The sequence below is a fragment of the Euprymna scolopes genome, chromosome 32 (assembly GCF_053919585.1).
Source record: "Euprymna scolopes isolate OS-2025 chromosome 32, ASM5391958v1, whole genome shotgun sequence".
Classification (NCBI taxonomy): domain Eukaryota; kingdom Metazoa; phylum Mollusca; class Cephalopoda; order Sepiida; family Sepiolidae; genus Euprymna; species Euprymna scolopes.
The window spans coordinates 37,047,998-37,074,001 of record NC_136513.1 but is presented as its reverse complement, the minus strand read 5'-3'; the positions used below and the strand labels follow the sequence as shown (position 1 = coordinate 37,074,001).

The window sequence follows — 26,004 nt, the reverse complement described above, 5'->3', positions numbered from 1 at the left end:
AAAACGGAATAGAGTTCCACAGGCGTGCAGTTCTAAGAAAGAAGCTTTGTTCATGGAATCTACGCTTAGGTTTAGGCACAGATAAAGAGTGTGTGTATGTGTGTGTGTGTGGGGGGGGGTTATTGATAGTGGTTTCAGTTAGATAAGTGTTTTTCCATGAAAGTTGCTCTTTAGTTACTATTGCTCCCGGAGTGGTAATACCTGTTAGGGCATCTGTTGCTACCAGATCAGGCTGTCTGAAGATACTGGCTTCTTGACCCAAAATGCACCAAACATCACAGGCGATTGGGAATTGTCTGTGAATTTAATTTTCACTTGACACTTCCTTCTTTGGAGGAAGCCGGTTCAACTCGCCTAGGGTGAATACCATACCAACAACAACATCAACTCCAGTGGCATTCATCCAGGATGGGTTGATCTGACTCCTTCCATAGAACACATGGCATCCTAAATGAACGTATACCACGCACGATGGTCCGCAGCAGCCAAGATAGTTATGGGCAGTCAGATCCAGGACCAGCAATGAACACTGTAGACCTGTGGACCGGAGATAAGTTCAGTATCAGCTATGATAGTGTGTAACCATATATTCAGGTAGCCTCCATGGCATATTCGCCAACCTTGGAGTGATTCAGGAACTAATTCTTCAAAGATTAACTTTCCTGTGTTACAGTGTGCAACGTGACTGAACCAATGAAGCCTTTTCTTTGAAAACTCTTGGTTGAGGAGGATGACCCTGCGTATATACTCCAAGTACTTGGATTCCATGAACAAAGCTTCTTTCTTAGTGGATTCCATGAACAAAGCTTCTTTCTTAGAACTGCACGCCTGTGGAACTCTGTTCCGTCTGCCTGCTTCCCACCTGACTACAACTTGGATGTCTTCAAGTCCAACGTTAACAAACTCCTAATGAACCGCCCCGTTAAGTAAACACTTCATCAAATCTCCACACTAACGTACTGTATTTGCAATAACCCTTATCCCTGAGTGGCTTCCGGGCCTTGATAAGTGGTGACCACCGTGTACAAAAAAAAAAAAAAGTACTTACTGCTACACTTGATATTCAACTATTTAAAAGATGGCCCAGCAAAAACCTTGACAAGATAATACGACTAACAATATTGTATACATAGCAATATGTGAGTATCCGGCTGTTTAATCGCAAACAAATATGGACTCTATGGATAACAAGGAAATGCGGGTTTGTATTACTGTACACATAGATTCGAAAAAGTTGTCAAAAAACAAATATTTCACAAATAAATGTTACCAAAGGCAAGATAAGTTACTTTTCTACCTAACTGGATATATTTTTTGTGTTTTTATTCAATGTAACATGTTTATTCAGCTCGAAAAACATGCAGTGTTTACCGATGTATTGGAAAATTCAAAATGGCGGCCGACACTCTCTTTAACACGGTAAGTTCAGGAAAAGATGTTATAAATAATAAACTAGACAAAATACTGTTGGAAATTCGCTCATTATATGTTACCGTGACATAAGTTGACATATATTCGGTGTTTTTAATAGTATTTTGTCTAGTTTATTATTTATAACACCTTTTCCCAAACTTACCATGTTAAAGAGAGTGTTGGGCGCCATTTTGAATTTTCCAATACATCGGTAAACACTGCATGTTTTTCGAGCTGAATAAACATGTTACATTGAATAAAAACACAAAAAATATATCCAGTTAGGTAGAAAAGTAACTTATCTTGCCTTTGATAACATTTATTTGTTATATATTTGTTTTTTGACAACTTTTTCGAATCTATGTGTACAGTAATACAAACCCGGAAATGCTAATCCACATCTTTTTTATTATTTGATTTTGATGAGTTGAGTCACCTTCAACCATAGAACACATAGTGTCACAGTCGAATGCAGGTCATACATGACAGTCCGCAGTGGCTTAGATAGTTATGGATAGTCAGTTACGGGACCAACAACGAACACTTTAGAGATGTGGAGCAGAGATAGGTTCAACATCAGCTATGATAGTGTGTCACCATATATTCACCAACAACTCTCTCACGTTATAGCATGCAGCATGACCAAACCAACTAAGTCTCCTCTTTAAAAGTGATTGTTTAAGTAGGATGATCCTGCAAATTATTTATGAGAATAGCATGACAAAATTTGTTAACATTGAACTTTTTTTTTTTTTACTCAAGTTCACCCCTTACAAGGCATATCGCCACTTGGATCTAAAGTGGCTACTAGTTGGAACCACGATTAGGAAAGATTAACAAAATGTTGGTTTACGTTACATTTAAACTTCTGCATATTAGTACAGTCAGGGAAGCAGGTAGCAGGCGGGGAATTCCAAAGTCTAGCTGTTCAAGGGAAGAAACTATTGGAGTAGAAAGCTTTCTGGCATTTAGGGGGCTCAACAATGAAGGGGAGTGATTTTGTTGCTAAACAGGTTTGTTGGGGTTATGTACATCGAGGGGGCACAAATGCAGAGAAGCACCCATAACGTTTTAAAAATTATGTGTAAATCCGGTGCATAGTATTCGTTGTACCCCCTCAACGTAAATGCCCCTGACAAACCCGATAAGCAGCTAAATCCCACCCCTTCATAGTAGAGATCCTTAGGTGTAAGAAAGCCTTTTATTCCAATAGTTTCTTCCCCCAAACTGCTAGACTTTGGAACTCCCTTCCGGGATTCTGCTTTCCCAACTGTACTGACATGCAGAAGTTCAAGTGTAATGTGAACAGACATCTTGCTACTCATTTCCCTTCATAATATCCCTGCAACTATGTCCCCGATAGTAGCCCCCTACTTCAAAGTGGCACTGTGCCTTGTTTGGGGTGAAAATTAAATATATATATATATATATATATTCTGTTTGTACATTTTTCTTTTTTTTTTCCAGAAAACAAGATCTGATCAGAGAAAACTGATGACAAAATTGTACTATGGAACTGCCTGAATTCGAACTTGGCCAACTCAGGCTATCAGTTTGTGTCATTAACCACATAACCACAGTGACCTTCCATCCAAGATGAGAACAGTAGTCCAAATGATCCAACTAATACGTTCATCATTTTTTCTAGCTGTATTTCTAAGACTAATGATGATTAACTCCTACAATTTATTGGAACAATTTATGAAATTTTTGTCAATTTACCGTTCATTTGGATGACAGTAAAAACTTAGTTAAGTGTCTTTACATTCTGTCAATTGATGGAAATACTGTAATGTTATCCGGGAACTAACACGCGTTGTTTCCAGCCTCAGTCGTAAAGGAGACCAAGACAAAGAATAGGAAATAACTCTAACTCGCCTTTTCTTTGTAGCAACAATATTTATTTTCTCATTGGTACAGCTGTGACATCACCCAGTTGATCTAAAACGTTTTCCATGTCTCTCACGAGATCTTGAACATTATCTCTTCTCCCTCGTGATCATTCTCTTTCTCTTTTTTATAGTCCTTTTTTCTCAATCAGTGACATCACTTTGCATACAATTACATATGCATGTCTCTGCTATGTGACAATATTGTCTTGGAGAAGTTGACCATGAAAAGAATTGGCAAATTTGTGCCGAATGTGCAACAAACACGTAACAATTTCTTCTTTGAGAATCTCAGTTTAATAAATTCATTTTTTACCAACCATTAACGATTTTAAATATGGAAGACCAAACATGGAAAAAAATATTGGTTTTTGTCCAAAATTTCATTTTATATAAAAACAGAAATAAAAAAAATATATATGATGTACATACCCATGACAAAACGAAACTATCACATTCCAAAAATCATATAAATTGATCAAGTAGTTTTATTTTTACAAAGAAAATCAGTTTTAAGCGAATAATGGAAATTTGTAGGCATTACAACATAAATCTAGTAAGTATGAATTATTGTTGAGTTATGTCCCTTAGTGTTAGGTTGGGCCTTTTGGCTATGATCACAGCGTAGCATTTTTGTTATGTTGTGGTGGGCAATGCCAAAGGTCTGAACAATTATTATCATTGATTTGTTAACTGTTATGTAGAAAAGAATATGCAGAGAGAATGTTTTAAAAGAAAGGAATGTTTAGCTAAAATATTTATGTTAAAAATCTAACAGGAATTTTAATTTAAATTTGGCAAAGTTTATGAATAAAATAATACAGAGATATTTATGTAATGAAATAGATTTAGGAATTCAGTTGTATAAACAAGAGACAATGGGATTGGCCTGGTAACAAAGAAAGAGTAGGTTTGGATATATAGACTGGAGATACAAGTAAGAGGTAGAGAACGAAGGAGCTGTCCATGAGAGGAGGTTGAGTTTGTCAGTCGTGGAAGCATTCAACTGAACTAAGAGATGATGTAAGGACTAAAGGGAGAGATAGTGTTGTAAATATCTGAGGGAAATACCTAACTGTAAAAATGAGAATAAACAAACAAAATGAAAAGAAGTCATGTTGTTACTGCTTTACAGTGAAATGTTTTCTTGCAGTGTCCAAGAGACGAAGGGAGCCACAACCTTGTGTGCTTATGTTAGCTGTAAACACTATCAATAATTCCCCCCACTCTTTATCTTTTTTTTTTTTTTTTTTACATAGGCATCACCACATTATCAAGGCCCAGAGGCCACTCAAGGATAAGGGTTAAATCTGTGCCTAAACCTAAACGTAGATTCCATGAACAAAGCTTCTTTCTTAGAACTGCACGCCTGTGGAATTGTCTTCCGTTTTCCTGCTTTCCGGCTGACTACAATATGGTTGTCTTCAAGTCTAACGTAAATAAGTTCTTGATGAGCCGTTCCATATAAGTTATCAAATTTTCCAAATTTTCATTACTAATGATTACTATATTGTCCAATTTCTAATGTACAATCTTTAACCCTTATCCTTGAGTGGCCTCTTGGCCTTGATAATGTGGTGATGCCTATGTAAAAAAAAACAAAAAAAACTAATGGCTGTAACCTTGTCCATGTTACGTGAACTCTGTTTGAATATGTGTAAATACGCACATGTGCGCACACACAGACACACACAACAAACATTTATAACCACTAGATGATATGAGTATTGGTTTCATACACACATATATTTATATAGACTAGACGTGCATGATCGCACATATATACACTCGTTATATACGACCCTGATAATACAACATTTGTTTCTAATTATTTTCTATTTTTCAAAATCACAGACAACGCAGTCACTCGTCAGATACTCATTAAATTTGATTTTCTTATATAAAGATAAAACTACTTGAGCAATTTACGTGATTTTTGGAATATGATATTTTTATTTTTGCATTTTTTTTTTTAGGAGGATTGATTATTCATATTATTTGGATTCTTCAAACCACTGCTATTTTCACAATGTTTTGGTGGGTGTAACCTCTGATATTCTTTAGTTGTACCATGTTGAACTTGGAATCTTTCTGTCGAACTCAGACGACATTCAAAATACGATTGCGAATTACTTAGGACTTCTGCCCAGTCAAAGCTGATGAAACAAGAACCTGCTACTCCAGGGTGCTGTTCGAAATTCTCTGCAGATTCCAGAGTTCGACAAGACACACCTGAAGAAGTTCGGAGGTTATATCAACCGAAATGTTGTGAAAAATAACAGCCAAGATGAGAAGAGTAGTCTGAAGAAACCAAGTAATATGTATTCGATATTTTCGTTTCATATGTTATGCATACACCGTACAGATTTTTCTTTCTTTTTTTTTCTTTTTTTTTTTAGGGGAAATTCTAAACAAAAACCAAAAACTCTTACTTTACATAAGTTTTATAATATAAACTAGCAGGGAGACCCGACGTTACCAGGGATTAAATGATGCATAACGAATATTTCACACTCCCATATTTTTATTGTCATTGAAATCAGTGAAATTGTCCATATTTTTTTCAATCAAATTGATTGATTGCCTGCTCTAGTCAGGGACCCATTGCGGTGCACCGGGAGGAAGCTTCACATACTTCTCCATAGTGACTTAGCCCACAATACATTGTAGTGTACATTGCACTATAGGGAACCTACTATTGATTTTATAAAATTATCTGTAAATGATGGTTTCAATTTTGAAGTTTAAAATGTAAAAGTCAAGTATTATGGTGCAATTGTGCTTCAAGCAGAAACATTCATTTCGAATGCGCCCCTGTCATATCAAAGAACTTAGATTTTATATGTCAAGCCTTTCGGCTTGTGTGGTAATAAAACTTCTCAAATGCACTTGTGATGTTAGGCTGTGTAAGGTGTTAACTTTGGTCGAAATCGCTTGTTCTTTCTTTCATCGAATTATTTCAGTTATCGATTATCGATTATTGATACTTATTGATGACAATCTGATACAAAACCTATCTCAGACCACTGCCAGGCACATAAAGTATCTTCATGTGAAATTTCATAAAAATCAGTCCAGCCATTTCTGACTCCATAGGGAACGAGCTCATACACACACATACAAGGTTCATTTTTACAATACTTGACTTTCTGATTGTTAATGGCTTCCAAAAGAAAAACATTTTCGATCTTAAAATGTTTGAAAGCAAACCAAGTCAGCCATAATCTATGAATACATAGCATGGCTCTCCGGCGTTATCCGAGAAAATGGACAACGAAATAGAAGAGTTAAAAAGCGTATGAACATTTTTCTTTCAAGACCTTCCCCCCTCTCTGTCTCTCTCTCTCTCTCTCTCCCTTCCACTCTTTCACCTACTTTTCCTTCTCTTCAGTCAACAGAACACAGAACAGATTCTACACTTTGATCCTATCCTAAAGGACAGGTAAGTATACTTTAGTTTTAGACAAAAAGATAATGGCAAATAAAGAAACAAGAAACAGAAAAAAGAGAAAAAGAAGAAATTGCTCAAACTGTCCGATGCCACTAAACCCGCAAAACCCACTCCGCACACCTGACTAATTTTGTACCTGATGATCTCCCGCCCCCATGATTATTAAAAAAAAAAGAAAAAAAAGTTCCCTTGTTCTGTCGAGGCAATGCTAAAAACAGAATATATCAATTTTGTGAGCAGGTCTTGTGTAGTTTTCTGACAAGAACTGTACAAGAAACTGGAATCTTTAGGAAGAGTTCCATGATTCCAGTAATTATAGGAGCAACCTGCCCCATGAAAAAGACTATCAGGTGAATATAGCCCATGAACCAAGTGCGCTTAAAAGGGCGGTTAGATCCTGAAAAAGATCTCTCAGTTGGAGTCTCTGAAATAGTGGATGAATGTCTAGCATCCGGAAGAATGCACCATTTCCAGCAAAAACAAAAATAATAAGGAAAAAAACCCAATTTCCTCTTTATTATAATAAATGGATCAAAATGGCTGATATTTGCTTTATTATTGTGACTCGAAAATAATTTTGAAGCCTTTAAAATAATAAATAGAAAGTAATTACTGGCTTGACTTGAGGTTTAAAAACAAAAGTCAAGTACCATGGTGATTGTGTGCTCCAAAACTAAGATAAAAGGGTGTTATTTGCACAATGTTTAGGTTGATATAACCTCCGACCTTCTTCAAGTGTATTTTAATGAACTTGAGAATCTTTTTGTCGAATCCAGAAATCTGTATGGAATTTCGAATGGAACACGTTTTTTTTTATATCCATGGATGCAGCATGCTCTTGTTTTGTGAGCCATGGCTGGGTAGAAGTCCTAAGTAATTTGCGATCGTATTTTGAATATCATCTGCACTGAGAATTGAACCTTCAACCTCTAGAAGAGTGTAATTTTTACAATTGAATTTTACCAAGTACTCTATCCACCGCACTATGGATCCTTGAGTAATTGCGAATTTACTTAGGACTTTTACCCAGTCATAGCTGACGGAATGAGAGCATGCTACCCCTGTGGAATAAATAAAGTGTGCTCTTTGGAATTCCATGCAGTTCCTGAAGTCAACAGAAAAATTCCTGAGTTCAACAAGATACACCTGAAGAAGGTCAGAGGTTACATCGATCGAAACGTTGTGCAAATAAGATTCAAGATGAGAATAGTAGTCTGAGGAATCTAAATGATATGAATAATTAGTCGTCATCTCAAAAAATCAGAACTGTAAAATAAATACATTGATTTCGTTTTCATGCGCCCCTGTTGTATAAAAGAACCAAATCATCACTGGTTAATCTTATTGGAAATAATTGAGTTCCTTCAGACAGAGAAGGGCTGGTTTGGAGTTTTGAGGGAGGTTGATATTCAAAGGGCTTCGGAACATCAGCTTGATTTGAGGATTTATCTTGCATCGCTTGACGTTGGGGCAATCTTCATCTCCGTTTTCATCATTGAGTAGTTGGGACCTTTCCAAGACTTCCAGGCGATTCCATCAAATTTCTTTTCGGCCACTATCCCATTCCGGTAGAACAAGCCATTTAGGTTGGAAGAATAGCACTTGTGGTACCACCACGCACCTGAAAAGCGGTTGGCGCAGCTGCCGCCAAACTGTTTTGTCACCCTGTCATTGTCAACGTCCTTTGTAGAAAACTTGTTGAGATTATGCTTGGAAAAGGAATCCCCACCTTCACCGGTGAAGCCTTCGACATGCAGAAGGTAGCCTTCTGACTCGTGATCCACCATGAAGTAATCGTAGTATGCAGAAACCTTCTTTTTATCCCAGTCTGTCAGGTCGATGCGTAGCTTACACTCTTTCTGATTGGTCAGATGGTGGATGATGTCATTGCCAAGCCAATGCTCAACGTAAACACCTGCGGAAAAAAAAGAAGATCTGCTTGATTTATTTATTCATTTTTAAATGGTCTTACAGAATATGCAAATGACACTGAAGAATAGCAATGGTTTATAGACGTACATATTGTTATATTCACATATCCCTCTATATTTACATGATAAACCAGAAAAGCAGCAGCAACTGCGACAGCGTCAATAATGACGACGCTGAGAAAAATCCGTTCGCCGACGCAATGCACATGAACTCACTAGATTCACACAGCAACTTCAAAGCACATTTTTTCATATACACACATCAATAGAATAGCTCGCACATCACTTCAACCAAGAAAACCGCCAGATAAGGCTGCAGAGCAAAAGAAAAACCAAAATATAAAACACAAGCATCGCAGTAAACGCAACTCGGGCAGCATATTAACGCAAATAAGTATTACACAAAACATTGCAACAATTCAACACCAACTAGGTTACATCCACAACTTTCCCAGCTTTAAATCAATATAACACATGCATACATACACCAAACAGACGATTCCCTACAACGCGTTAAACCACATAAAACAAGCACATTTAAAAAGCAAAGCTCAAGCCAATGACCAAACTGCTGTTTGTCTTCAACTACGTCCACGCCGCCACTATAAAAACACTAGCCATCGTAACAAACGTCAGTCGCCCAGAGTCACAGCAAAACAATCAGCATGGGATAATTATTGGCTCCGTCGGGTTCCCTCCGACGTTAAAATCCACTCTCACACGCATTATCCTTACGAACTTGAAACACTTTGTTTATTTTTACTTGCTCATTAAGTTTAATTTTTGTAAATAAACGGTTGAAAACTCAATCATTTAAATGTTAAATACATACTGTTTGTCTGGTTCCTTCTCGCCGCCATACCCTTATTTATAATATAACAATATTTAGTTGTCCACACAGCGAAATTTGATTGGCTGTTTGTTTCAACTCTCTCCAGTGCTATTAACGACTATATAGGCTTTCGTAAGTTGATTAGCCACCATGGCCGACCGATTCTGACATCACGTGATAATTTAAAATTGCAGAACGGATATAGGAACGAAATGCGTTTTAATAGTTTTTGATGCAAAAAAAGAAAAAAGTTAGTTTTTTTTTTTTTTTGCGTCTTTTCTTTTTCAGACAATTTTTTACCGAAATTTTTTGCATTTAACTAGAATTTTAATAAAAAGAAAGAAAACAGCAAATAAAGAGGAAGTTGTGACTACATCTTTTTTCTGTGAAATCCAGATATAGGAATGAAATGCGTTTTAATTGTTTTCGATGCAATAAACAAAAAGGTCATAAAATAAATGATACTGACTTTTATTGTGTCTTAAAATAGTTATTTTGACATGATTAGACTTTCGTTTATTATTTCATTTTATATCGTCTTATTTATGAAGTTAAAGAAAAGGAAGTTGCAACTAATTTGTTTTTTATAAATGTTATTCTAAAAAAAAAGCTAAAAATTGAAAATAAAATAATTTCTCCAAAATTTTAATTTATACAAATAAACTAATCTCGTGATGAACTAATTTAATAAAAACATATAGTTACAACTTCCGTTTCGTTTGCTGTTTTGTTTTCTTTTATTCAAATTCTCGTTAAACGCAAAAGATTATCTGAAAAAGAGATAACACAAAAAAAGTCGAGGTTTTTGGTGTCAAAAACTATTAACATGCATTTCGTTCCTATATCCGCATTTCACAATTTTAAGTTTCCACATGACGTCAGCATCAGTCAGCCATCTTGGCTAATTGACCTATGAAAGCCCATATTGCTCTATTAATAACGATACTGTCAACTTCCTTCTTCAAAGTGTTAGGAAGTGATTTAAAAAAAAAAGAACATGAGGAAAAACTATAACAAAACTAGATCATCTACCCTGGAGTTGCCCGTGAATCTTTACTTTCATTTCCCCACCCTCGTTTTTAAACTGTCGCTTTTTGCTATTATGTCATAACGTCATATATGACGTATACAGCACATAATATATATCTGTTATGACGTCATATATGATGTATACTGTGTATATATGACGTCATATATGACGCATGACATAGATTGCTAAAAATCAAGTGGCAAGAGACCAGACACAGAGGTTCAAACCTTCCGCCAGTACACACCATGTTTCAGCAGTGCCAGGTTCGTTGGGCAGGTCATATATATCACATGCCTGATTCAAGGCTCCCAAAACAGCTCCTTTACGGTGAACTGCCCAAAGGAAAAAATACCCACAGGAAGACAGCAGAAATGGTTCAAAGATAATCTGAAGGTCTCCCTCAAACAGCTTTGTTTAAATTCTAACTAATGGGAAAAACTAACCCAGGACAGATGTTTCTGGCGTGCCGCAACTCACAAAGGGGGTATAATTGCTGAATCCGCATACAATGAAGAACGCAAGAGAAAACGTGAAATTAGAAAAGACAAAGCAGACAACATTTCTAATACAGAATTATCTCACTGATGTCCAACATGCGGGATATACTTCGGAGCTTGAATCGATCTAACAAGCCATCTTCGAACCCACAGAACAATTGCATAATTACGGTCATCTTCGCAAGCAATGGACAAACATAATATAGTGAACAACTAAACAAACAAACGGGCAGAAATACAACTTTATTATAACAAAAAGAGGAAATAGTTAATCAGCATAAAATAAGTATATATGAAGTAAGGTAGTAGAAAGACAATGGAAGGGGAAGTTGTTCACCAAGGTACACAAAAGAAAGCTGAAATTCACTACCTTTTTTCCCTTCACATGAGTGGGCATCCCTTTAACATTACCTTTTAGTCTAATAAGTGCAGAGGGAGCACCCTCTTCAAGTGTAACGTAATCATTACCTGTCAACACTCGGGCCCTACATGTTGTATGCAGACAGTTACAAGGAAACAAAGACAAGGAAAAAATTCAACTCACTTTTTTTTTCAGTTGAAACAACAGACATTTATTTACAGGTACCTCCAGAATAATGCCTTACCTCTTGTTCAAAAGTCTTCTCATACTCCAATGTGCTTAACAAGACACTGCCATGTCATACATGTGGTACTCTGTCTTTGTCCAGCCATGTTTAGGACACATCTTTCCCTGGTGCTCTGTTACGTAAGTTGACCTAATTCATCTTATTTTTAAAGTCCTTAGTAAATTATGAAAACTAGAATCAAAGAAGGTCAGAGTCAGTATCCTTCCTTGAGCCAGTTGAGACAGAGAGTGTAATCTTTGCCTTTGTGAGACTATGGGCATCCCCCACCCCCAAAGTTTCAAGAAGTTATTAAAAAAAATTATCTATACCTATCTGATCAAGCTCCTTGCCTGGACCAATGTGACTCTCTCTCTCTCTATCTCTCTCTCTCCAGATTTCCCTGTCCTTAATCAACTGCCCCAGATCTTGAGGCTCACAGTTGGCGTCGTGTGCAATTTGCTGGATGTACGTGGATCTAGGTCGTCCTTTGCTTGCGCGTCCGTGTCGTGGAGTCCATAGCAATACATCACTCACCAATTCATGCTTGCTCCTCAGACAATGACCAGTAAATCGTAGGCGTCTTTCTCTGATGGCATTTGCTATGGCAGGTAGGTTGCCATAAAGTTGCTGCTTCGTGGGATGATTGTATATATACTAGCATTACTAATAAAATATATATAAATTAAATTTTGTAAAAGGCCCTAATCTATTTTTCTTCAGAAAATCTGTCCGTTTGTCTCTCTCTCTCTCTCTCTCTATATATATATATATATACAGTGATGATCATATTTATTGGCACGGTAAAATAAAAGTTAAATTTTGTCTAATAAATTCTAAAAAAGGGATTAAATTAAAGAAAATAACAAAGTATATTATGTATTTTTAACTGGCCTTTCCGATGCAGCAATCGGATTTTAGAAAAAATGAATAACAAAGGAACAACAAACATAATTGCAAAAAACCCTTGTTCAAAATTATTGGCACGATTTATTTAATAATCAATTGTATAGCCTTTGGCCTTGATTACCTTCCTCAGTCGCTTTTCATAGTTTACAACCAAGTTGTTGCACTCTTCAGTAGTAATTTTAGCCCACTCTTCCTGACAATAATCCTCCAATTGAATAAGATTCTTAGGCTTCCTTTGCATTACCCTCAATTTTAATGTTCTCCATAAATTTTCAATTGGATTAAGGTCTGGGCTTTGTGATGGCCACTCCAAAACATTAATATGATTGTCCTCAAGCCATTTCTTAGTCAGTTTAGCCGAATGCTTTGGGTCATTATCTTGCATGAACCACCAACGACGACCAAGTGAGAGCTCTTTAGCAGAGTCTTTCAGGTTTTCATCCAATATTTTAACATAATCTTCCTTTTTTATGCTACCTGTGACCTTAACAAGTCGCCCTGGTCCAGAGGCAGCAAAGGATCCCCAAAACATCAAACTGCCTCCACCGTGCTTCACTGTGGGTATGGTGTTCTTAGGCAGGAAAGCTTCGCCAGATTTTCTGTAAATATAAGACACTTTATTATGGCCAAATAACTCTATTTTCGTTTCGTCAGTCCATAGAACACGTTTCCAGAATGCAACATCTTTATCAATATGACGTTTTGCAAAGGCTAGCCTTGCTTTCAGGTGCATAGGCTTCAATAAGGGAGTCTTTCTCGGACGACATTCTTTTAAACCAGCTCTCTTCAAAACTCTATCAACTGTATGTCGAGATACATTCACTCCAGAGGTGCTCTGTTCATCAACAATCTCCCCAACAGAGATCCTTGGGTTTTGTTTTACTTGTCGAACAATTTTCCGTTCATCTCTTGGGGAAAGAATCCTTTTTCTCCCTCTACCCTCTAAACTCATAACGTGGCCTTGCGATTTGAACTTGTTTATTATGGCTCTAACAGTGGATTTGGGAAGGTTTAGCTTCTTTGAAATCTTATCATAGCCCTCCCCATTGGTATGGCATGCTACAACAAGCTTCCTGACGTCTTCGCTGTGTTCCTTAGTTTTAACCATGGCGATTGAAAATTATAATTTAGTCACTTATAATAGTTTAAATAAATCGCTATCTAAAAATTATCTGAAAAAAATTATTCACTGAATTAGCGTTAAACAAGCATAATATGGCTATAAAAAAGTTCAGAAAGCACGTAAACCGGAAATTGATTGATATTATACTGATACTAAAAGAAAAACAAAGCCGTGCCAATAATTTTGAACAAGGGTTTTTTTGCAATTATGTTTGTTGTTCCTTTGTTATTTATTTTTTCTAAAATCCGATTGCTGCATCGGAAAGGCCAGTTAAAAATACATAATATACTTTGTTATTTTCTTTAATTTAATCCCTTTTTTAGAATTTATTGGACAAAATTTAACTTTTATTTTACCGTGCCAATAAATATGATCATCACTGTATATAACTACTTCATTTATTCGCATAAATTTAATATATGAAAGTATAGATTTATGCGTAAACTTTAAGTATTTACTTCAAAAGTGCTCAATACGTAGGTAGAGCTAGTTAGTAATTTATAAAATATATATGGCGATTAAGCTACACTGAATATTCTGCGTTTCATCCAACTATAGGATTCGTCAGGCTTATGCGCATAAGCCTGACGAATCCTATAGTTGGATGAAACGCAGAATATTCAGTGTAGCTTAATCGCCATATATATTTTATAAATTACTATATATATATATATCATGACGGGCTCCTTGCCCGAACCAATGTGACTCTCTCTCTCTCTCTCTCTCTCTCTCTCTCTCTCCAGATTTTCCTGTCTTCCATCAGCTGCCTCAGATCTTCAGGCTCACAGTTGGCGTCATGTGCAATTTGCTGAATGTACGTGGATCTAGGTCGTCCTATGCTCGTGCCCCCATGCCGTGGAGTCCACAAAAATACATTTTTTGCTTGCTCCTCTGGCAGTGACCGGCAAGTCGTAGACATTGCTCCCTGATGGTAGTAGATATGGCAAGTAGGTTGTATAAAGTTGCTGCTTCGTGGATGATCTTGCCAAGATATATTTAATGCTGTTTGTAGCATACAAGCGTACATGCCATCTACTTTTCTTTCCAATTTTTTGTTGAGTGTTCAGGTTCTAGCTCTGTAAGCAAAGACAGACTCAAACACTACTCCGACAAACTGCCTTTTCAGTTTGTCAGTTAGCCTTGAAGTCCATACTGACCACAGCTTATCAAATACAACCCATGATTTTGAGATGCGAATTTTAATATCTCTCTCCATGGAACCTATGTTGCTGCCCAAACATCATATTGTGAACAAATAAACAAGCAAACGGACAGAAATACAATTTTATTATAACAAAAAGAGGAAATAGTTAAGGTACGAAAACTTAGTGACTTCTTTCAGTGTTGTTTCATCTAGAACTTTTGTTACATGATAAGGGCTGTCCCCTTTTCATGTAAGTATAAAAATAGAGAGATTTAGTTAAAATGAAAATGAAATAAAATAGACGAAATTCGAACCCCGTAAATTAGGTTTAGATATAGATTACGAGAGAGAATTAGAAAATGGAATGTAAAACGAACCATTGTTAAGCTTAGAGATAAAATAGTTTTAAGAAAAGAATGTGCATTGTCAATTTTGTTATGAAAAATTCAATTGAGGAATGCAACTACAAGATAATTTAATAAACATGTTTTTAACATATTGGAAATATAGGTTACTGGGAATATAGGTTAAAATTCCTTTTGTAAACAAAGGAAAAAGTTTTGGACACGCATTTCCAGAACACGTGAAAGAAGACACATGTTTTAACATGTGTATGACGTCATGGAAAATAGGAAGTTCTCAATATAGTTAGAAAACTTTAGAGTTAAGCAAGGAGAAACTGGGGGAGAGTCAGAGGGAGTTTGACGACGACAGACGATAGTCTGCAGTTGGGATTCAAACGTCTAGAAGCGAGACAGTCACTTTTGAAATTAGAATGTGAAGCTTTGAATTCTTTATGATGAAAACCATGACCAGTCGGGAGAAGAAATAAACCCATCATGTGTTTTTATAAACGTCGTCTTTGTGTTGTAATTCTACCAAAAGGTAAAGTGAAAATTGTTATTATATGTCTTGTATATCATGTGGTTTAAAATGTCTTTACATACACGTCTCGACATCTCATATCTACAATGTGAACTCTACATCTCATATCTACACTTCTAAGTATGAACATTTTTTTATAGATATGAATCTCTTTATAACACGAACAATCTCTTACAACAACATCTTACAACAACATCTTACAACAACATCTTACAACAACATCTCTCTCTAAGTCTCTCAACATCTCTCTCTAAGACTCACTTTTAACAATGAATAATAACAACAAAAACAATAATAATGAACTATATAACACTTTGATCTGCTCCTCCGGATTGAAAGTCATAAACTTTGTCTTATCTGCATTAGCGTAAAGACCAACGTCATTTGCAGACTTTTCTAGTTTACATAACAGTGTTTATGCATCAGTAGTGTTATTCGCAAACAGAGCAATGTTGTTTGCGTAAATCTACATCTGTTATGTGTGCTGATGGATGGCGCCTGCTTCTGAATTCATTTAAGGTGAAACCCAGTGTGCTGTGTATGTCAACAGAGGTCATTGGATGAGATAAAACAAAAAGAGGAAAAACTATACACAATTACCAGAACAAAAGCATATGAAATGAGGCTAATAGAAACATAATGTTGGGGGGGGGGGTCACCAAAGTACACAAAGATAATCACAAATAGGATTGTTAATCAACATGTGTTTGTGACTGGGACAGAAGATCAGACAATAGCGGTCAATATATTTAGTGTTAGTTTACAGACAGTTTTAGAAGTGGGAGAAAGTTTTTACAGAGTACAAAACCGACTTCGAAATCTAGTGAGCAATGTCCTCTTCTTTTTCATACAGCCTCTTTCTTACAGAAGTGAGGTTGGTCTTTAATCTATAGTCTCCCCTTTAAAACACTCAGAACAAAACTCGTCCAGCTACAACCATTGTAAATAATTTCCTTTTCTTCCTTTGTGGACTTAAAATTAAATGAAACTTCCACTTCCACGAGCAAAGTGTCTTTCTAAAAACTACCTATCTATGTGTAACATAGAATAGACGCATGTACAAAAATGCATGCAAAATGACGTCACTGGTAAAGAAAAAACTATAAAAAAAAAAAGAGAAAGAGAACGATCACGTTAGTGACATGGCACATGGAACAAGATAACGTTCGAGATCACGTGAGAGGTGTGGAGAACGTTTCAGATCAAGTGGGTGACGTCACAGCCATAACAATGAGGAAATAAATGTCGTTGCTACAAAGAAAAAGCAAGTTGAAGTTCTTTCCTATTCTTGGTCTCCTTTTCAATGTAAACTGAGATTACAATGTGTTGGTTCCCGAACAACGTTACATATGAAACACAATATCCTGTGTATGCTTCCCAGCTGACTACAACATGGTTGTTTTCAAGTCCAATGTTAAGAGATTCTTGTTGAATCATTCTCTTAAATAATCAAATCCTGCCCAGTTTTAACCATTGTTGCCAACTGTCACAGTGTTGTTTCACCGTCCATCTGATAAACCCATTAACCCTTATCTTTGAGCAGTATTTTAATGGTGAATGCTCTGACGAACTGCACACACTTGTGCCCCCACGACGTAGACACCCTCGACAAACACGACAGGCAGCTAAATCCCATCCCCACAAAGTAGAGATCCCTAGATGTAAAAGATCTTTCTACTCCAGTAGTTTCTTCCCCAGAACCGCTACACTCTGGAATTCTATTCCAGGTCCCTGCTTCCCCAACTGTACTGACATGCAGAAGTTCAAGTGTAACGTGAACTGACATCTTGCTGCCCAAATCCCAACATAGTACCCCAGTAGTTGCTGCCCCTAATAGTGGCAATGTGCCTTGTTTGGGGTGAAAATGTAATTAAAAAAAAAAAGTTTACGGGCCTTGATAAGCGGTGATCTGGGAGTCCATATGTACCGTTTCCATTACATACAAATAACAGTAAAGAAATGAATAAAAACCCAGGTCAGCATTTTTTTCTTTCTTAAGAAAAGCATTTATTACTGTTACTTTCCCGTCTCGACACCACTTAAAAGTCTCTCACCATCGTCCATCTTCCTCTGACCACATGCCAGCCACAGCCAGCCCATTCTCATCCTTGATTTTACATGTCTATTTTCTTTCTTTCTCCCTCGAGCACATAGTGTCTTTTTTTTCTATTTTTCTTCTCATACTAACTCCCACACACTTCCTAATTTGCATACATGCGTTTTTTGGCTGCTGTTGCTAATCTCTTCGCAAGCCAGCCATCTTTCACTGCTGTTAATATTTTCCCACACGCTCATATGCACCATGTTAGACATAAATAGCAAAAACAAAAAGATTCTTTCGTTTTCCATTTCTTACGATTGAACTTACCTCCGAATCCTTTTTTGTACATACTCCAATCTCGGAAGAAATTGGTAGTTCCCGCTTGCCTTCGTTGTATTACAGTCCAACCACCATTTTTCATATCACAAAATACTTCAATAGTTTTATTGAAACCTGCTGGCTTAATTTTGTACGCACCACTTCTGCTATTGCCTTGTTGGAAATATTCATAGCAATCTACAAGGGAAAGAGAAACACAATCAAATGCAGAGTGGTCAAAAAAAAAAAAAAAGAAAAGCGCCTGATTTTCTTTCTTGAGCTCAAAGTTTTTCCTAAAGGATTTTTAAAAATCTTTTCACCAAATAGTAGCTGAATAGTGGAAGATTATATCCTTCTGTTATATAGCCCGTATCAGCAGGATTGGAGTTTAGGTGGTGACTAACCTCGAACCCAAAACAACCCAAACCTAAAACGAAAGCGACAAAAATCTTGATTCACCGGTTTGTATCCATGAAAACAGTATTGTTAGGTGAAAGTACAGAATAGTTGCAAAACACCCCCACTAATTCTGCAAATATTGTTTAATTTTGAAAAATAAGTTCAGCTTATTTGTAAACTGAACTTATTTTTCAAAATCAAACAATATAAACAGAAATTTTTCTTTTATTTTAAACAATATTCTAAATTTCTTTTAATATCGACCTATTTTAAAATTAATCTTTTTCTTTATTGAAAACGTATCGCTAAAAGGCATTAATATTAATTTAAATTCAATTTTAGTGATAAAAAGAAACGCTGGAAATGAAAAAAAACAAAACAATATAAACAGATTTTTTTAAATAAAAAACGAAGCAATTTTTATTTACATTGTAAACATATAGAAATAGAACTTTTTATAATTTAAAAAATTTTAAACAATGCAAACAGAATCTCTCTGGTACTTTTGCAGAATTAGTGGGGGTGTTTTGCAACTATTCTATACTTTCACCTAACAATACTGTTTTCATGGATACAAACCGGTGAATCAAGATTTTTGTCGCTCTCGTTTTAGGAGTCTACGTCCACTGTCATTCAATTCTCAGTCTCCTCCTAAAAGAAGACCATAGTGGAATGGGGTCGTAAATGGACGGTAACATTTAATGCTAGTAAGACTGAGCTGCTTTCCTTTAAGACACTTCTCCAACCACCGATATCCATGACAAATAACACTCTACCTGAGAATTCTTCCTTCAAACTCTTCAGCTTAACATTCACAGGCAATATGAACTGGAACAAATACATCGAGGACATTGCAAAGGCTACTGCAAAGAAGGTAGGTTCCCTTTATCATGCTAGAAGACTACTCACACCTGAGAGTATCCTTTATAGCCACAATTCGTCCATGCATGAAGTATTGTTGCCACATCTTGGCCGGTGCATCTACCACTAGGCTTTCCCTCGTGGTGAAAAAAGAGTTTTCAATCTAATATATCCCACTTTGTCAATTAAGCTTCAACCACTGTCCCATCGCCAGTGTTGCATCTCTGTGCCTGTTTTACAAGTATTTTAATGGAATGTGCTGTAATGAACTCATTGCACTGGTGTCCCCTCAGCAAACCCGTTTAGCAACAAAATCACACCCCTTCACTGTTGAGGTCCCTAAATGCCAGAAAGCTTTCTATTCTAATAGTTTCTTCCTTTGAACAGCTAGATTTTGGGATTCCCTTCCTGCTGTCTGCTTCCCTGACTGTACTCATATGCAGAAGTTTAAATGTAATGTAAAACAACATCTTCTTAATCTTTCCTAGGCATTGTCCCAAATAGTAGCCCTTTACGTCCAAGTGGCAATATACCTTATTAGGGATGAAGTAAGTAAAAAACGTATGGTACGATGATGACATTTCTTCTGATAACACACCACATAGTCACTTTCTGTCAACTAAGAAGGTGATGAGTACGTTCATGAGGTTGAGCTTGAACCCAGAAACGTATATTCTGCTTATTGGTATGCTCACTCAAGTGACAGTGAGCCTCATTACTAAATAAAATCCAATCCAACAACAATCCTTTGACTGATGTTGTCACAAAATGCTTCTCGTTCTATTGGTTTGTGCGTGTGTGTGTGTGTGTGTGTGTGTGTGTGTGTGTGTGTGTGTGTGAAATGGCACTAACTCTATTTGGCTTTAACCAGCTTCCTCCAAAAGAGGAAGTTCCATGGGAGTATGAAATTCACAAGCGGTCCCCAGTCGCATGTATATCCCCATTAGGGAAGATGACGACGTTAGATTTTTGCAACTCTTGCAGGGAGCTGTCGACGTCCTCATACATACAGCGCCTGGAATTCCAAAATTGGTCACCATGAAGCATGCTTAAGACTAATGTTCTCGAAATGCCAGTTTCTCTGTAAGAGATGGCGTGTGGATTTTCTGGGGGATTCCTCAAAGCGTTTCCATAAAATTTGAATATGAAACAAGAATTATGGCTGAACGATATTGACAATTGTTGTCTTTGTGGGTATCTGCCGCACATCCTGTCTCTTGAAATTTGGCCACCAAACGTTGAATTATCCTTCTATCAGATGCGTTTTTTCTGTCAAAATCTTTCCTGCGTTGGATCAAAAAATCTGATTTTGCGGCAAAGTGCGCCATGATGACTTTTTATCTGCTACTGTAGAGTCAAGTTGAATCAATGTTGATGTCAAAATAATCTCCTGTCTATATTACCATATATTACATACTAGTCTGGGTGCCCTGGGTTGCCCGGGTGCTTGGAGGTGTGTGTTGAGCAAAAAAAAAAGTGGTAGTAGGCAGGCAGGCTTGAACCCGTACCGTGAAGGAGGCAAAGAACAAAAAAAAAAAAAAAAGTGACGTCCTTGCTGTTGCGGCCATCGCCAAACCGGAAGTGAGATAAGTTTAAATTAAGGCTAGACAATCGAAAAAAGGGGATGACTTTTGAAAATATCGCCGTAAAAAACGACACCTCCCTGTAGAAAAGTGCCCAGTTGAGGGTGAAGAAATTAATGTGTTTAGCCAATTTTTTGATATTTGTCGTCCGAAGGGACGTGCTTCAAAATGATACCAATCTCGTGAAAATCTGTTGCCTCTGTCGAAAGTTTTAGGCATACATATATACATACATTTAAACAAACAGGTGAGAATTATATTATAGATGGGAAAAAATTGTAAAATGCAACTTTGGGATTTGTATTATTTGTATCCTTCAGATTATTGTTCTCATCTTGCGTGTTATTTTTACGTTTTGGTTGAGGTAACCTCTGATTTTCTTCAAATATATCTTGTCGAACTTGGAAATTTACACAAAATTATGAACAGAACCCTTTATTTCCTTCACAAGAGTAGCATGCTCTTGTCCGTCAACCATGACTGACAGAACGAAAGCATGCTATTCCCTCGAAGTAAATAAAGGTTTCCATTCAAAATTCCGTCCAATTCACAAGTTTTGCTATATATATATATGCATATATATATATATATATATTGAAAATGACACTGAAGATGAGAACAGTAATCCAATGAATCCAATTAATACAAATAACCAATCCTAATCTCAAAAATTCAGAAACGTTAAATAAATTTTGAATAACTTTGGGATGAAAAGCAAAATAGAGTGCTTTTACGAACCACCCTGTACGTTCCGACTTTGAATAAATTGTGATACTATACAGCGAAACTAATGATTCTTGTAGGTAGAAAGGTATATCAGTGTATGCATAGTCAAGATACAAGCAAGTCTGTTCCGCTGGTCTGCTTTCCAGCTGACTACAATATTGTCATCTTCAAGTCCAGTGTAAACAGGCTCTTGTTGAACCGCCCTCTTAACTAATCTAATTATACCAGATTTGCACCATTAATGATTGCTATGCTGTTGTCCCAATGACTGTCATAGACATATTAAGCCTTATCCTCGAATAGCCTCCGGGACTTGATAAGTGTTGACCCCTTTGTAAAAAAAAAAAAAATAGTAAAGAGTGGTCCAAAAACAACAGATTCAAAGCAGATATGGCATTCTCTAAAGAATGACAAAGTACATCCATACAAAATGAATTGATTTTAATGGAGAAGCACCTTATCTTGCCCCAACAGAGTTCAAAATAGACTTCATAGCCTAGTGTGGGGGGGGGTCTTTTCTCTTCCCTACAACCTCTTTCCCACAGAAAGGATATTGTAAACCTGTCTCTGCTTTATCGTTATTTTCATATCAAGTGCTCGTCTGAGCTCCAATCTATAGCACCCCCTCCTTGCCTGACTTTCACAAAAAACACTCGTCTAGCTGAAACCTCTATCAATAATTTCCACCACTCTTTATCCATGCCTAAACCTAAACATAAATTCCATCAACAAAGTTTCAATCTTAGAACTGCACACCTGTAGAACTCTCTTCTGTTTTGCTGCTTTCCGGTTGACTATAATATGGTCGTTTTCAAGTCCAACATAAACAAGTTCTTGATGAGCCGTTCCCCTTAAGTAATCCAATCTGGGTCTTGATAAGTGGTGACTCCTTTGTAAAAAAAAAAAAAAAAAAAAATCTTCTGTTTGGTGTGGATTGTGAACCCACGTGACTTATTTTTCACCATTCCTTCTGATCCAGGGGAAGTTGGTTGATGAACGGCCAACTGTTGAGAGATGTCCAATCAAAAACGTTTTTATCTCAACCTTCTCCTTGGCTTTTCTCTGCCTCTTTTGCCTTTTAACATACTGTCAAAGCATAATTTTGACAGACCAATGGTTGACATGGCTAAAATCTTCAAGGGTTTTACTTTTGATTTTATCAAATAGAGGGGTAGGGAAGTAGTTTGATGGCAGGTGGCTATTTGGGGGGGGGGTTCGATCGTTTAATGTGGTTTTAAAACACCTCAATGCGATTGGCTAATGTGATACAATCAAGGCCATACAAAACTACAGGGATGACATAAATTAAATAAACTTTTACTTTAACAGCTATTGACACCCTTTTTGATTTTAGAATGATGCTGCGTTTTTGAAAAGCCACCTAACCCAGTCCAATTCTGTGTTTCAATGTCGTCTCGTGATCACTGGAGAAAGTCATTTTATGCCCTAAATAAATGAATTGGGTGACCTGTTTGATGGGTTTACTGTGAATAGACATGCTTAGGTCAAACTGTGATTTAGCTGTAGACATACATTGTTTTCTCTGGGTTTATTTCTAATCCTATCTCCTTTGCATTCTTTGCTAATACATTAACAAAAAACTTGAAGTTTATGTGTGCATTCATTAACAAGAGCGATGTCATCAGCGTAGGAGAGGTTGGAAAGGATTTGTTCACCTACAGAAAAACCGCTGTACATAAAAGAAAGAACAAACGAGAAAGTCTCACCTTTAGGCTCTTTGCTCCCTGGATCTTTATACAACGGCTTCTTTCTTGCATGTACAACCTTTTCGGTTTTGTTCACCGTTTTTGATGCTTTAACTGTTTTAGAATCAGGGGAAATTTTCTCTTTTGAAACATGATCTGCGCCTTTTGGTTTCTTTGTTGAGATTTCGTCTGTTTTTGTTTTCACTTCTTTATTTAAGTTCTTGTCATTGAGCTTATCATCTTTTTGGGTTTCTTTTGTTTTTTGTTGAGACATTGGCGATTCCTTCGATTTTGTTTGGGATTCCATTTTTGTATCGGCTTTTTTCGTTTCAGATTCTATTTTTGTATCAACTTTTTTCGTTTCAGATTCTATTTTTGTATCAACTTTTTTCGTTTCAGATTCTATTTTTGTATCAACTTTTTTCGTTTCAGATTCTATTTTTGTATCGGCTTTTTTCGTTTCAGATTCTATTTTTGTATCGGCTTTTTTCGTTTCAGATTCTATTTTTGTATCAACTTTTTTCACTTCAGATTCCATTTTTGTATCGGCTTTTTTCGTTGCAGATTCTATTTTTGTATCAACTTTTTTCGTTTCAGATTCTATTTTTGTATCAACTTTTTTCACTTCAGATTCCATTTTTGTATCGACAAGTTTCGTTTCGGATCTCATGTTTTTATCAACTATTTTCGTTTTGCTTACAAGTTCTTCCTTTTTCGGTGTATTTTCACCTTGATCTTTAGCTTTGTGACCCAAAATGTCCACAGTCGCCGATTCAGGTAATCCCCCTTTCACCAGTCCTCTATTCACCTGGTCCTTTTGCTCAACAGTGACATCAGATTTCAAAGAAGTCTTTTTCATATACGTCTCATAGCGATGACACAACAAACTTTCCTTTGCTGCGTTTTGCTTCTTCTCTGGGGCGCGTTTAGACTTCCGTATAGATTTTCTATTATTACTGGTCACCACATTTTCCAAATGTTTTATTAACTCGGTTGGGGTCATCAAACCCATAGTCTCTTGCTTTTTCTTCTGGTTCTCTTGTATATGATCGCTCAATATCTGAATCTTTTTCATCACTTGGGATATCAATAGCGATTGGTTCATTACAATATAATACAACATCCGGTTCTGGTCTTCCACTTGTTCTAACTGCAGCTTATACTTCGAGATCAGCTCGGACTGGTTTCTGAACAAGTACGTCAGCTCTGTAAGCTTCGTCTTATGCTGACCAATAAGCCACGTATAGTTTTCAGATTCCTTGGTCGCGTTCTTCTCCAGGCCGTGGCTGAGTTCCAGATAGCGTCGCTGGCTTTTTTTAAACTGTTCGTTCTCATATCGAAGTTCCGTGTATGTCTGGTTTATTTTTATCAGTTCGTTTTCGAGGTGTAAGATTTGGTTTTCCAACCGGACAATGGACGACGAATCGTTGGTCTTGCTCAGCTGCTCCTTCAGAAGACGGTTCTCCAATTTGCTGATTGACAATTCCAGCGTTTGGATCTTTATCTGCTGTTCTTTGGATTTCTCGTCGATTATTTTCGTCACTTTATCTACGCTTAAGTCTTCTTTCGATTTCGACTGCTTCAGATTCAACAATTTCTCAAACACTCGCTCGGTCGATTTGAACCAATCTCGTCTTTCGATGTGTAAACGATCTTTCAGATCAGTGTTCTTGCGTGCAACTTCATCAGTCACAGTGACATCTTCGTTGTGTTCATGGTCGAATTTAGTATCATATTCATTTTGGTCAGCTAGGTTATTAATATCATCTTTTTCAATTATTGGAACTTTTATCATGCCATCTGCTTCCTCATCTTTATTTATCACTGTATCTGTCACAGCATCCTTTTTATCTTCATCAGAAACAGTGAAATCTTTATTACGATTGGGGTCTGAATTTCCGTTTTCATTTTGGTCTGCTGAATTATTTAGACCGATAACTTTTTCGATTGTTTGACCCTTTATTATTTCTTCCGTTCTCTTTTTCTCATCTTTATTTTCCGATATATCTTTCGTATCACTGATTTTATTTTCACTGAGACTAGTAAGATCTTTATCACGACTGGTATCCGATTTTGTTTTGTTTTCAGCTTGTTTAGCTGAATTATTTAAACTGATATCCTTTTCGGTTGTTGCAACCTTTATTGTGTCTTCCGTTAGCCTTTTCTGATTTTTATTTTCTGGTGAGTCTGTCGTATCGCCCATTTTTTTCTTACTTGTACCAATGAGATCTTTATCAAGATTTATTATTTCTTCCATTTCCTTTTTCTCATCTTTATTTTCCGATATATCTTTCGTATCACCTATTTTATTTTCACCGATACCAGTCAGATCTTTATCACGACTGGTATCCGATTTTGTTTTGTTTTCAGCTTTGTCAACGGACATATTTAGACCAATATCTTTTTCGCTTCCCGGAACCATTATTATGTCTTTCACTCCCTTTTTCTCATCTTTACTTGCCGAAGTATCAGTAAGGTAATTTTTGTCCTTTACTAGCAGTTTGCCTTTGTCAGTGTCCGACATTTTTACACGCTCATCTGAAATCGCTTTCTGCTCACTTCCAAGATCCGTCTTTTTCAGGGGAAAGCGCAAGAACTCTTCTCGCTCGACGCCATTATCTGTTACATTTACCGCTATCCAATTAAACTGCGGAATGCACGTGTTACGTGCAAAAGAAAGCC

The 26,004-nt window shown here is 36.7% G+C and overlaps 1 protein-coding gene across 1 annotated transcript in view; it reads right to left on the bottom strand.

Annotated features, from left to right (window-relative positions):
• Positions 1 to 7,246: 7,246 nt before the first annotated feature.
• Positions 7,247 to 26,004, bottom strand: part of LOC145256263 (uncharacterized) — a 73,829-nt gene continuing 55,071 nt past the window's right edge. The window contains exons 2-4 of the mRNA XM_080114939.1: positions 23,344 to 26,004; positions 18,057 to 18,245; positions 7,247 to 8,668 (exon numbers count right to left, since the gene is read on the bottom strand). The exon at positions 23,344 to 26,004 is cut by the window's right edge and continues 737 nt beyond it. Of these exons, the coding sequence (XP_079971065.1) occupies positions 8,199 to 8,668; positions 18,057 to 18,245; positions 23,344 to 26,004 (3,320 nt within the window). The 3' untranslated portion in view covers positions 7,247 to 8,198. The remainder of the gene's footprint in view (positions 8,669 to 18,056; positions 18,246 to 23,343) is intronic.